At 34.9% G+C, this 14241-nt stretch overlaps 1 protein-coding gene across 5 annotated transcripts in view; it reads right to left on the bottom strand.

The window, feature by feature from the left end:
* Positions 1–2971: 2971 nt before the first annotated feature.
* Positions 2972–14241, bottom strand: part of plekhg5a (pleckstrin homology domain containing, family G (with RhoGef domain) member 5a) — a 45922-nt gene continuing 34652 nt past the window's right edge. For 2 of the 5 annotated variants that reach the window (XM_067388149.1, XM_067388147.1), the window contains exons 9-20: positions 14026–14217; positions 12923–13084; positions 12126–12221; positions 11693–11893; positions 11446–11556; positions 11054–11203; positions 9951–10088; positions 9682–9801; positions 9285–9533; positions 9039–9169; positions 6685–7671; positions 2972–4284 (exon numbers count right to left, since the gene is read on the bottom strand). In XM_067388149.1, coding sequence (XP_067244250.1) covers positions 4275–4284; positions 6685–7671; positions 9039–9169; positions 9285–9533; positions 9682–9801; positions 9951–10088; positions 11054–11203; positions 11446–11556; positions 11693–11893; positions 12126–12221; positions 12923–13084; positions 14026–14217 — 2547 coding nt within the window. In that variant the 3' untranslated portion in view covers positions 2972–4274. Of the gene's footprint in view, positions 4285–5692; positions 6042–6684; positions 7672–9038; positions 9170–9284; positions 9534–9681; positions 9802–9950; positions 10089–11053; positions 11204–11445; positions 11557–11692; positions 11894–12125; positions 12222–12922; positions 13085–14025; positions 14218–14241 lie in introns of those variants that run through there. The other 3 variants (XM_067388151.1, XM_067388150.1, XM_067388148.1) reach the window with 3 other exon arrangements.

Here is a 14241-nt window from a genome sequence, read left to right as displayed (position 1 = left end):
AACACTTGAGCTACTGTCTTTGTTCATATTCTCCTGTTATCCAGCAGGAATACTAAATAGCCTACTCAACGATGACTTTGGCGAGCAAATGTGAAAACCTAAACGCAGTGCTCACAAGAAAATTAAATCCGATTTCAGAATTAGTTTTTAATGAGAGAGAGAAAGAAAAAAAATTAGTCCAGTTCGTATATTTTTGTGCCAAAAAAAAAAAAAAAAAAAAAAAAAAAAAAATTTTGTGTTCCTCCGATAAACTGCGTTCGTTAGCAACAGTTTTGTAATGGAAATAACATGAGGTGGGAAAAACTATTTTGCTTTTGCAAACGAATGCGAAGTTGACGCAAAAGTGTAAAAAAATCTTATTTTTTAATAGCCTACTTCAGATATTTTTATTTATTTTTATTTTTAATATTTAATTTAAAGCGGAACTCAGTAAGATTTTCGAAGCTCCCCCTAGGTTCCGTCAGTGAATCCCTGTCGTAAATACTCCAAGCGCAGCTCTGGACTACAACGACTACATCGCTCACCGGCGCAGTAGTTTTGCAAATACAGTACAAATCTCGATGGAGGTGGGTAATTTTCGAAAATGTCTTATAAAGTCATCATATAGCCTACATTGTTTTTGAATTACCGTAAAGCACTTGTCACTCTCGCGTGAACGCGAACATGAAGCGAGATTGTGTCGGGTCGGCGCAGCTCAACTTGCAAGTGCTGTTTTCACCACAAGTCAAACACACCACAAGTCAATTAACCATCGTAAAGACTTAGACAACTATTTATGAAGGTAAAAATGTAACTTAGTTCTGCTTTAAATGTATAAATAATGCTGATATAGCTTATGACAGAGACGTAGCCTATGTGGTGTAACACCTGGTAATAGTTACTAATGGTAGGCTACCCCATTCGCGGTTTCTTCAAGGTGTTGTTGGTGTGTTTACAGGCTTTGCTCGCAGCATGGTTGAGGGCCACAGTGCAGACTCAGCTCCCGCAATGAGCAGTAAAACTCCAGGGAACAATCAAGACAGCATAAGAACCCAAAGACGTCTGCAAGCAAAGAGACAATTAAGAGGCAACTGTATTACTACATCTAGGCCTACTTTATAATGATGTGAAAGCAGACTTTGAGATTCATGCTCAAATAAACTAACAAGGAGTTATCATTTCACCAAACATTTAAAAAAAAAAAAAAAAAACGATTGTACGTACTAAATTATAAATGTGATAACTGATATAGCCTTCTGTAGCACGTAGCATTTGTTTCTGGTAATAAGAATAGCCTACTAAGCGTCTGCTTAGTGGATTTAATCTATTGGCCTGCTCATATTTTGGGTTAACATACAAATAATGATGATGGAAAAATGAGTGTATGACCACATATTTCTCCATCAGCTGTACAAACAACAAATGAAGTAAAAAGATTTGGTCTTTGCTGCCACCTTCTGGATTAAGTATATTATTGTAATTATTTGACAGGTCAACAACGAACCAATATCCGTTCTGCACTGTTCACAACATCTAAAGCACTTTCAACACCACGATGTGATAGCCTAAATAAAAATGAAAATAAAACCAATTAAAACATGTTCCACACAAACAAGCAACAGATGACATGACATTTTTAAATGCTAAAGAAAAGTGTCTACAGAAAAGGCTCGGCCATGCAAAGCTTTGAAAACATATAGGAGCGCTTCGTAGTTTGATTAGCACAGGAGTAATGCGCTCTCAGTTTAAAGCCTAGCAGCTGAATTCTGAACAAGCTGCAGGCGAGAGAAAGAGGATCGACTCGCACCCAGATACAATCCAATCCAACTTGGATGACAAAGGCATGCACAACTTTCTCAGGTAACACTTTAGAATAATGGTCCGCCGTTAATAAGTAACTATGCAGGAAGTAATGCAGGACTAATGAGCCTACTACATTAACACTTAAGCTACTACTTAACTAATATAGAAACAAGCTTAACTAATCAGTAAGTAGCCTAATATCAAATTTAGGACTAAGATAGTTCCCTAATCAATAATTAGAGAATGGGATTGGCATCATTAAGAACTAATAGGTAACTATGACAAATTATAAAGAATTAGCTACTAATTAATTGCTAATCATAACATTAAAATGTCTGAGATGTGAGCAATTATTTTTTTACTCTCAACGTGGTCATAAAATGCATCACTAATTACTCTAAGTCATTCTTCAAGAACTACTAGTGATCTAGACCATTATTTTGAAGTGAAAAAGATGTTTTTAATAATGGTCCTGATCACTAGTAGTTCCTACATTGTGACTAGTTAACACTTGAGTAATTAATGATGCATTTTATGACTATATTCAGAGTAAAAATGATGACTGATTACGTCTCCACACGATAATGTTCTTTACAATTTGTCGTTAGTTGTTAATCTCTTTAGGTAATTATTGATTAGCTAATAAACTATCTTCTAAATTTAATATTACTTACTGATTAGTTAAGCTTGTTTCTATATTAGTTAATAGTAGCTGTCCTGCATTACTTCCTGCATAGTTACTTATTAATGACAGACCATTATTCTAGTGTTCTCCTCTGAGTACTTGGAGAAAGGGTAAGATAGACTTCAACTTAGATCTAATTAAACTTAGATCTAATTACCTTAAGGTGGAAAAAACAGCAGCATTCATTTGTTCATCAAATTTAAAGGGCTATTTCACCCAAAAATGAAAATTATGTTGTTGTTCCACATCCGTAAGACCTTTGTTCATCTTCGGAACACAAATTAAGATATTTTTGGTGAAATCTGAGAGGTACTTGTCCATAGACAGCAATGTAACCACCACTTTCAAGGTCCAGAAAAGTAGTAAAGACATTGTTAAGTCAGTTGGCGTGACTGCAGTGGTTCAACCTTAATTTTACGAAACGACAAGAATTCTTTTTGTGCGCAAAAACAAAACAAAAATAACTTTATTCAACAGTTTTTCCTCTTCCCTGTCAGTCTGTTGCGCAGTTGGTGCAGTGAACACATTGCATAAGCTCGGAGCCGAAAATTACACCAAGATTTTTCACAGTAGAACGTTTTTTTCCCCCTTGGAAGCAACCCCAGGTGATCATTGAAATGCTCCACACCTCCTTTTTACCGAATAAAATAAACCCATGTTGCTTGCAAAGATTACAAAAAGCATGCACATAATGTAACTAAAGCTATTAAACATGATTAAAGTGAGACCAGGAGCATTCAGATGTGCTGGAAGGACATAAATATTAGGAATACTTAGTGCAGTCACTCTTGTTGTGATCTCTATTTTTGGAATATCTTCTCATAAACAAGAAATTGTGTCATCCATTCTGCTTTGTAAATAAACAAAATAGACACATCTTGGTAGTGGATTTGGCATTTGAAGCATTTTAATTGGAAGTTTGTGGGGATTTTTCTTCTTTTTTTGGGAGCACTGTGCAAATTTGTTACCTGTAAATATTGAAGCTACACACATATGTAAACTGATAAAATCCAAGACATGGATTCAGCCCTTATTATAATGTCATTAGTCAAATTAGAGACAGTGCCAAAAAGAGACATAACAATCAAAAGGCATCAACATTAAGGATATTTTCTACAAAACAAAGCAGGTTCAATAAATATCATATTTACAGAACACTGAAAGAACAAAACAAATGCATGCAAGTTGATTTTTATTGTGGCGTCTGAAGCGAAAGTAGTCCACAGTTGTTCTTTTTTGAGTTTTTTTTTCCAAAGTGTGATTCAGTAAATTCCTACAACCTAAAAGAGTCAATCTATTTTAGGTGTTTGAGGAGCTACATCATCTAGCAAAAAGCCCTCAAATCCGATTTTTCTGTCCATCAAACGATTCATTCAATGATTAAGAGTGCTTTAGAGTTTATATTCATACTTTTTTTGTGATAGACAGACCTCCACAGGGCAGTATTGCATGAAGTACAAGTTAGAACATGATTCTTTTTCTGTCCCTTTTACTCTGCAAAAGCCCTGACTGTTACATCGTTAAATAAAAACTGATTAACAAGTCTCTTTGATTCATTGTCAGACAGGTATTATACAAAATGTGTGTCTTTGTATACATGACCCTTCAACTTTATAGTTAATATTAAATTACTAAATTATGGTCATGGCTTTTAACGGAGAGTTCCAAAGAGTTCTTCCTGGTTTTCTTCCTTTCACTGAGTTTTAAGTCCCCTTGGGTACATATCTTTGAAGATGAAGTCTTGGACCAAAGGTATTAAGTCCCACCAATAGACCAGCTAATGGCATCAGCTTCATTGACTCAAACATTAAACTTCCCTAAAGAAAAAAAACAGAATAATGTTAATATAAATAGCAAACTAATAATATATCTGTAATGTGATCTTTTTATATATTTTATATTAAAGCAGCTGGTAACAATTATAGCGTTTCATAACACCAAATCATTCACTTAAACATCAAGGAACAATTAGAGACCCTCCACAAGGTAAAAATAGATACAATACATGGAAAAATGTAGAAAACTCAGTACACAGTATTCTAGATGACGTCATTCTCTCTGAAGGTCCAGTTCTCTAATAACTCTGGGTGGAGACTGAGATTATTAGATAAAACACACTAGGGACAAAAGCCCTGGATGTTGAAATGCCAGCTTCCCACAAATGGCAAGACAATAGGGGCTTGGCTATCCTGTGCCTCAGTGACCGAGATCATTGTGTCTTGCACTATTAAAAGCTATATCAGAAGAGCACATTGTCTTCTAATGAGTCCACACCGACGGTTAATGATGTGCCACACTCTGCGGTGAACATTAACAATGGGGAGGACATGCTGTGCAAGCAAGTCTGGACAACAAGGGAGAGTTTTGTAACAACCTGCAGTAGCAATCTGTCAGCAAGCTATTTAGTGATTTTGGGGGGTACATCCTAATGCCTAGTGTTGACATCTCTTAATAGCAACTTTATAGGAATGGCTAAATTACCATGTTCAGTTGGTGAAGAAAGACAAGGACTAAGTTTTAAAGGGATAGTTCACCCAAAAATGAAAATTTGATGTTTATCTGCTTATCCCCAGGGCATCCAAGATGTAGGTGACTTTGTTTCTTCAGTAGAACACAAATGATGATTTTTAACTCCAACCGTTGCTGTCTGTCAGCCGTATAATGTGGGTCAATGGGAACTTCTTTTATAAGAGTAAATAAAACTTGCTTAGACAAATCCAAATTAAACCCTGTGGCTCGTGACGACACGTTGATGTCCTAAGACACAAAACGATCGGTTTGTGTGAGAAACCGAACAGTATTTATATCATTTTTTACCTCTAAAACACCACTATGTCCAACTGTGTTCAGCATTCGCTTAGTGAGGTCTGATCGCGCTCTGACAACGGAAGTGATGTCTAGCTCTCATTGAAGTATAAGCACGAGACATCACTTCCGTTGTCAGAGCGCGATCAGACCTCACTAAGCGAATGAAAAATGATATAAATACTGTTCGGTTTCTCACACAAACCGATCGTTTCGTGTCTTAAGACATCAATGTGTCGTCACGAGCCGCAGGGTTTAATTTGGATTTGTCTAAGCAAGTTTTATTTACTCTTATAGATGAAGTTCCCATTGACCCACATTATACGGCTGACAGACGGCAACGGTTGGAGTTAAAAATCATCATTTGTGTTCTACTGAAGAAACAAAGTCACCTACATCTTGGATGCCCTGAGGGTAAGCAGATAAACATCAAATTTTCATTTTTGGGTGAACTATACCTTTAAGGCTTGTTTTAATCGCAACTTGCTTGTAGATACGCAACTGAAACCATTTACTTTTTAATTATAATTTAAAATTTCATTCTCATGAAAATGAAAATCATCCTGCCAAGAAATTTAGTGCAACAAATACTACCAAATTGTACTTAACAAATGTACACTATTGTTCAAAAGATCAGTGAATTAATATATTTTTTTCAGCAGGAATTCATTAAATTGATCAAAAGTGACAGAAAATACATTTAGAATGTTACATAGATTTCTATTTAAATAAATACTGTTCCTTTGAATTTTCCATTCATCAAAGAATCCTGAAAAAAAAAAAAAAAAAAAAAAAATCACGGTTTCCATATTAGAATGATTTCTGAAGAATCATATGACTCTGAAGACTGGAGTAATGACGCTGAAAATTCTTCTTTGCCATCACATCGTAATATTTTTACAGTATTTTGATCAAATTAATGCAGCCTAAGTGACTTCTTTTAAAAACATTTTAACTTTTGAATGGTAGTGTACTTTAAAAAGACAAATTTTTAAATTGATATTTTTGCATTACTGTTATTATTTTTCATATTACAACAAGCTACTACATAGCCCCTAAAAGGACATGGTGAAGGAAAAAATATGAAATGAGAGGAAAAAATATATTTCAGTGCTGGCTTTTTTTTCCTCGAGGTTTTGTGAGAGAACTCAAGAGCATTGAAATACATATTTTTTATATGCAATAAATTATTTAAATATATTTAATATATTTTTTAGGCTTTCTTATGTTTGTATAAAATAAATATATAAAATGTATTATATATTACATTTATGATTTTTTTTATTTTATGCATTATAAAATATACAAATATTTTAATTTTTTTATTTTTTTATTTGGAGTGAAGTATGACTTGAAATGATATTCATATGAAAAAGGATCATGTGAAATATTCAGTGTGTTTGTAGACTTACGATGCTGTCAGTGTTGAATTGAGCACCATGGTAGCACGTATCCTGTGCAACTGAGCCACTGTTAGTTTTTTATGCTGCTGATGTGGCTGCTGGGAAAGCACCAAGTCACTCTTTTCCTCCAGATCACCAGGAGGGAGTGTCTCAAACTCTGTAATCTCACAGTCTGCCTGGCCATTGGGGCAGCTGAGGGTCCTTTGCACATGCCTGGCCTCTGCTCTCATAAGAGTGTTCGTCAGTTTGCTCGACAATGCTGTGGAGTCCTCACAGAGGTCTTCCTCGTCTGTCTGGAAAAACTCAGCGCTATGAGACGTCTGTTTGGCAAGGTGTGTCAAGCTCTTGCTTACATTGTTCCTGCCAGAGGGGCGGAGAGGACCGGTGAGGCATTGAAGGAGGTCATCTTCGGAGCGTGACCTGAGGGAAAAGAGCTGCAGGTAGTCTGGGCGGGGCTGGACGGGCGAACGGCGCCGCAGCGTTTGGGAACGACAACCCGTGACCTGAGACATCCCAGAAAAGTCATTCTTCTGCCCGAGCTTCTCATTGTTTGCATGGTCATGATCTAAAACGTAGGACTCATTTACAGTAATCTGAGAGCCATTCCAAGTTATCGAATCCTCCTCATCAACATCTTCATCGTCCTCAAATGCCTCCTCTTCCTCCCCAGCATCGGTCTCTTCTCCCTCGCTCTGACAAACTGCTCCCTTTAATTCAAGTTCTGTGATCAGGGATTGAGGTGAGAGAGTTCCATATGCACTGTCTATAGAAAGAGAGCGACTTTCTGCATCCAAGTCCGTTGTGACCAAATCTCCCAGAGCTTTGCTGTCACTAGCAGAGAAAGAATCCCGCAGACTTGAAGAATCAGACATTAGGGAATTTCTCAACGATGCAGTCTGAACAGTTGACAAGGACCCAACCTCATCCGCTTCTTCCATGGCAGCCACAGAAAGAGTTTCCGTGGAGCCATCAGAGTGACTTGGTGAAACAGAAAGGCTTTTGGAAAAGAAAATGAATATTTATTAGACTGCTTGTACTTCGATCTTTCACTAAATATTTTATGTCATTTTAGGGCAGTTCATGTTAAGAGCTGTACTGATAGTGACTATAGTACTTCTACACTAATGTTTATTCATTATGAAAATTACTATAATATTTAAATATTTTTCTGAAATATATCCATCTTTTATTTTTTAAATATGTTTATATTTTATTGTATGTTATGAATGTATTCATAAATATTACTAATATTGTATTACATTTTTCATATATATATATATATTGTATTACATTTTTCATATATATATATATATTGTATTACATTTTTCATATATATATATATATGAAAAATGTAATACAATATTAGTAATATTTATGAATACATATATATATATATATATATATATACACACATACATATACATTATACATATACATATACATATACATATGCATATGCATATACATATATATATATGTATATGTATATGTATATGTATATGCATATGCATATACATATATATATATGTATATGTATATGTATATGTATATGCATATGCATATACATATACATATACATATATATATTATATATATATATATGCATATGCATATGCATATACATATACATATATATATTATATATATACATATATATATACATATATACATATATACATATATACATATATACATATATATATATATATATATATATATATATATATATATATATATATATATATATATATATATATATATATATATATATATATATATATATATAAGTGATTTTGATATATATATATATACAGCTATGGAAAAAATTAAGAGACCACTCCAAGATCAGAAATCAATGTTAAGTGGTCTCTTAATTTTTTCCATAGCTATATATATTATATATATATATATATATTATATATATATATATATATATATTATATATATATATATATATATATATATATATATATATATATATATATATATATATATATATACACACACACACACACACGTATACATATACACACACATACATACATACATACATACATACATACATATATATATATAAAATCACTTAATATATATATATATATATATATATATATATATATATATATATATATATATATATATATATATATATATATATATATATATATATATATATATATATTTATTTATATTAAGTGATTTTGATATATATATTTAGTAGTGAATTACATTACTTTCCCTGGCAAGTTAACCTACTGTGTGTTCTTGCCATTGCTAATGCCATGCTCTACTGTCTGAGCTACAGGAATAATCTATATACAGTACATGTATAGAGTATATAAGGGATAATTTAAAAACAGTACCTCTTGCCAAGCGACTCTCTGTGCTGCAGTGATGGAGAGCTGGAGGTGGACATGCTGCTTTCCGTCTCATCCTCATCTCTGTCATCTGTGTCATCTCTCTGGGATTCAGAGCGAAGTCTCTGGAGCTGGTTCTGCATGGAAAAACTTCTTATCAGAACTAGCAATCAAGCCCAATGGTTTTAGGAAACCAACCATTAGTAACCAACCATTAGTAAAAGTTTGCAGTGTGTTATTTAATTCTAATACCTGTGCGTTGTAGATGGCCTCAATCCAGCTGCGGCCCTGAGTGCCAATGTTGGCCTGAAAGCAATAGGAGGCCACGGCACAGCGAAACTCATTGAGGTAGATAAGGAGGAAGCTTCCTGGGTCTTTCAGCTCTCGGCACACTACGTTATGGATGACGAGAGGCTGACGGATCACCTTCACTTTCTCCACACGCTTCACCGGCTTAGTAATCAACAAAACGTCAGTGAACAGGAAACAGTACACATCCATCTGTCGGAAACAGGAGGTAATGGAGACCGGTGAGAAGCTTTTAGACAACTATCGGCTGTTAGTTAAAAATCTATTTCTTACTAAAGTGCACTCAGAAGTGCTGGCTCCGTTTCTTCTTGTTTTAAGAAATAAAAATAAGAAATCGTACCCTGCTCTCTTTACCCTCCTTCATCTTCAGAGCTCCCTCTAGGAGCAGTTGACGGGTCTCTTCGGGTGGGGCGCCCATCACTGGAGCAGTCAGGTCAAAGTTATTATATTCCCTGAGGATCTGAAGGATCAATGCATGATGGGTGATTATAGAGACATCAAGCAGGTAATGGAGTTGCTACTTGTTTCTTCAGTAAATGACAAAATACACCCAAGATAAAAGATCTCATATTAACCCATAAGACAAAAGAAAGCCTCATTGTATCTCACCCTCTCTACTTCCTCGCTGGCCCCCTCCACAGCCTCATACGCCTCTATACGTCCAGCGATGGCAGCCAGCTTCTGTTTTTCCTCCCTTTGTCTCATTTGTGAGTCCACACTGTTAATGAAGCATTCAACAGCAGCCACCTGACAAAAAAAAAAATATATATATATATATATATATTATTGGGACGTCAATAGATAATGAAGAAAATATAAATGGAAGATGATAAAAAAAAAAAAAAAAATGCCCCTAAATACAGTGCAGTGAAGTCCAAAATGTGGACGGTTTGGAGATAAGATGGAGGGATAAAAGTATATCTAAAATATTTATTCTGCTATAATATAATACATTTTAAACTTTAACCAGTTTAAATTCCAAGATTTTGTTTTACTTTATCCAAAAAATAAATGTGGTCTCAGACTTTTGAACCCACTGTATATTACTTCTACTCTTTCAAAACTGGCCATCCAAAAATGTGTTAACTTATTCTATTTTTCTGTACTTGTTTTCTCTATTTCATAATATAATTCAATTCAATTTGGCAATCCCAGTGGCTTAAATACGGGTCAATGACATGACATGCATATTTTTGTGTCCAAGTGCATTATTTACCTTTTAAAATAATTTGATAAATTTGATTTCATGCCATACTGTATATCATTTTATTTTTATAAAACCTATTTAGTTTGAATACATTTTTAGTACATACAAATAACACATTTTACTTTATGTTTTGCTATCTTAAACCCCCAAAATGTCAGGTGGTGCAACTCTCCGAACAAATGAACAGACTAAGAAAACTACTTATAAACAAATTTTTATAAATCAGTAGTTTTAAAGCTGTTGAGATAATTGAAAAAAAAAAAAAAAATTGACATAAAAAGTCAAAAAATGAATTTAAACACTTTGAAATGTTATTTAACAACTGAAACCTGTTTAAACACATTGTTCATGACTCAAAAATATGCATTACAACCTTCTTTTCAGTTTTTGAAGCTTTATTTGTCATTGACCCATTCACTATTGTAAATATAATTAAATTATATACTACTAAGTAATGTGCACTTGTGCTTCATTTTATAGATTTTTGAAAGATTTAATCTCTTACCATTCTGTTTATGGCCTCACGAGTTGCTGGGTCATCAGTCTTTTTCAGCACACTTTTGAGCAACAGTGGGTATTTAGTGAGTCTTTGATGAGGCTTCACTAACATGTCTGTCAGCTTCAGCCGGTTGCACTGTTTATGAGTTTCAGCCCACTACAGGATGGAAAAGTTTATTGAAAGTCTCATTTGGTGAACAATCATAAACATACACTCAAAGCACAAGCAGACCATGAGGGAATCACTGAGTCATAATGAGGGTGCTGTTACAATACAGGTTATGTTAAGGACCTCTCATATTTCTCTCTCATATACAATGAACTGTCATACAAAATCCTTTAAAAGGTTAAAGTGTCTGACTGAAGAGCAACCGGATGTGGATGGTAATAATTACTCACAGTTACGTATATCCTGAAGAGCTCATTGTCTTTCAGTAAAGTGCGCATGTACTCCATACAGCCCTCTTCCTCCATGCAGTAACGGATGTAGGGCTTGAATCTGAAACCAAACTACATTAAAAAAATTAAATCAGGTCAGTGAAATGTACAAATGTAGGGGTACTTTTGACAACTAAGTCTTACAAAAAATGAAAGTGAATGAGTGAAAATACTAGCGTCTGCTGTGTGAGATAGTGTGCACACTCACAGTACTGAAGCCCTGATGTAGTTCAGTGGGGTTGAGCACGGTTTTATTCTGTCTGGCTTTTTCTAGTGTCGGCAGCATGACCTCAGACCACAGGGATGTATGCAGTTGCACAATGTCCTGAATGTTACTGAAGAGACGCACAGGTTCGACTTCAGTTAGTAAACCGCTCTCCTGGAGGTTCAGCAGGCCGCATAGGAACAGCTGGCGAAAGAGGAAGAGATTGTGATTATACTGTACTATAAAGTGTCAGATCCAAACTGTCACAAGGCACATAAAAGTACCATAAATGCTACAGTCAAAATGAGCACTCGAAAAGAGAACTATCGTAATTTCCTCTCATGGAAACTTGTTGAAAACCATGAGACCATATTTACACATATTATACAAGGACAATATGATTGTGTATTGAAGTTAAACATCAGCAGGTTCTTACATCGGTAATGACGTGCAATTTCTTGATGTAGCCTGACTCCGTCTGCAGCAGTTCCCATATGGCCTCTTGCTGATGGCACTGACGTCTGGTTAAAATCTACAAGAAAAAAATAAAATAAAACCAACCCAAATAAAAAAAATATATATAATGTTACAAAAGATTTCTATTTTAAAAAAATGCTGTTCTTTTAAACTTTCTATACATCAAATAATCTAAAAAAATATCTAACTGTTTTCAACATTGATAAGAAATGTTCGTTGAGCACCAAATTAGAATATTAGAATGATTTCTGATGTATGAATATTGTATAGTTTGAACACTGTCGTGACAAAACATTGGTGCTGTGTCTCATTTTGTGAATATCTCTTTCATGGTAATGACAATGTGTAGCAAATTAATAAATAAATAATGGATTTCATAGGAAGTTGGGTCATTGGTAGTATATATTGTGCTTAGCTTGGGAGCTGAAGTGTCTGCAGGATGAAAAGACAACTGATGTAAATGATACTAGGTAGAGAGTGTAGTGTTTGCTTAATAATTATAAAATTATGAGTTCTTTTTTGTTACTTTAGTTACTCTTACAAAACTGATCACGACAAAAGCAATAAAACATTCATCTCCATGACACTGCAAAGACCTAACACAAAAACCTCAATGGAAAAGCTGAAGTTATAAAACCATTCATAACTGATTATGATTTATCACTGTCAGATGACGCTGATCCAGAATTTATTATGGGTTATAACATTATAATGGATCTATATAAAAATTCTCAACGGGTAGGGGAGTGTGTTTACCTCAGGATTCTCCAGAAGTTGCTTCCAGCTCTCTTCTAGCTCCAAGTTGGGCTCCTCTTCCCATGAGTCTCTGTGGAACGAGAGCTGCGGAGGCATCTTGGGTAATCCGAACATAGTGTATGAGTATAGCTTACTCTGCAGCTGTTCCACACGATCACATTCCTGAGAGGAGAAATTTAAATATTAATTAAAGTGGAGAGGAAGTCAAAAATTAATCATTAAAAGTCTTTAATTTTTTTTAAATAAACTAAAAATAGAACACTAACAAAAACAAACAGACAAAAAAAAAATCTATCAATTTAAGTAAATTTAGACATCACATCATTATAATGTACAGTATGAAAAATGGATGATTAATGAAAAAGAATTAGGGTTTAGATTAACTTTAAGTTAGCATTAGACGGCAAAGGTAATCAAAAATCTATATTAAATATTAACAGACAAATTAAATATTTAATATCACCTGATAACGATATGGTACTGATATATTGTGCATCCCAAGCATAACATCAGCTATTCAAAATAAGAAGAATTGGAAAATGATGTCTTTATTTTACCCCATATGAGTTATGTTTAATATTAGACACAATATATAATACAAGTAATCATTTTAACACTATGGTGTATTGTTTGCAGCCTGGAGTAAATCTCAAAACACATTTAATGATCTCATAGGCCATGGTCACCTCTAAGCAGGCATTGTTGTCCATACCGGACCAACTTCAAGCTATTATATGTGATTTTTACAAGAGTCACAAAGAGGAAGAGGTCTCTGCCTGAGCTTTGACCCCAAGTTTACACTCCAGGGTGTCAACCAACCTAAATCTCTAGGGCATGCTAACAGAAACACACCAATGGTCCCTGCACGTGAGGGAAAACTGAGTGTGGACTTATAGGAAAAGTCTACTTGTACATTTTCCTGTTTTTGGTCCACTGTTAAGTGGAGCAATACTTGGACAAATTGATATCTCTTCCTTAGTGGTTACACACTCACTCAAGTGTGAAATGCAAAAAGCTTGCCAAGAATATCTAAGTGCTTGTTTTGCATATGAGAAAGTGCCTTGCACATGTAAATCAACGCTTGGATGCTCACAGATGCTGACCTTCCCAAGGGAGCCGTTTCCTGAGTTGGAACTGAAGAGGCCGCTGAAACGGCTGGCGGCGCGGTTCCTCCAGCGGTCTGTACCCGTTATAGATCCAGGAAGAGAACCGCTCAACTGGGATAAAGAGTCTTGATTGGGGACGCTGGCCTCACCCAGAAACTCCGGCATGTTCTTTCGCCGCCGCGCTTGACCCTGTCCAGACAAAAAGAGACAGAG

Source organism: Chanodichthys erythropterus, chromosome 6 (assembly GCF_024489055.1).
Source record: "Chanodichthys erythropterus isolate Z2021 chromosome 6, ASM2448905v1, whole genome shotgun sequence".
NCBI lineage: Eukaryota > Metazoa > Chordata > Actinopteri > Cypriniformes > Xenocyprididae > Chanodichthys > Chanodichthys erythropterus.
Note: the sequence above shows the minus strand (reverse complement) of the source record. Positions and strands in the feature narration are given on the sequence as shown.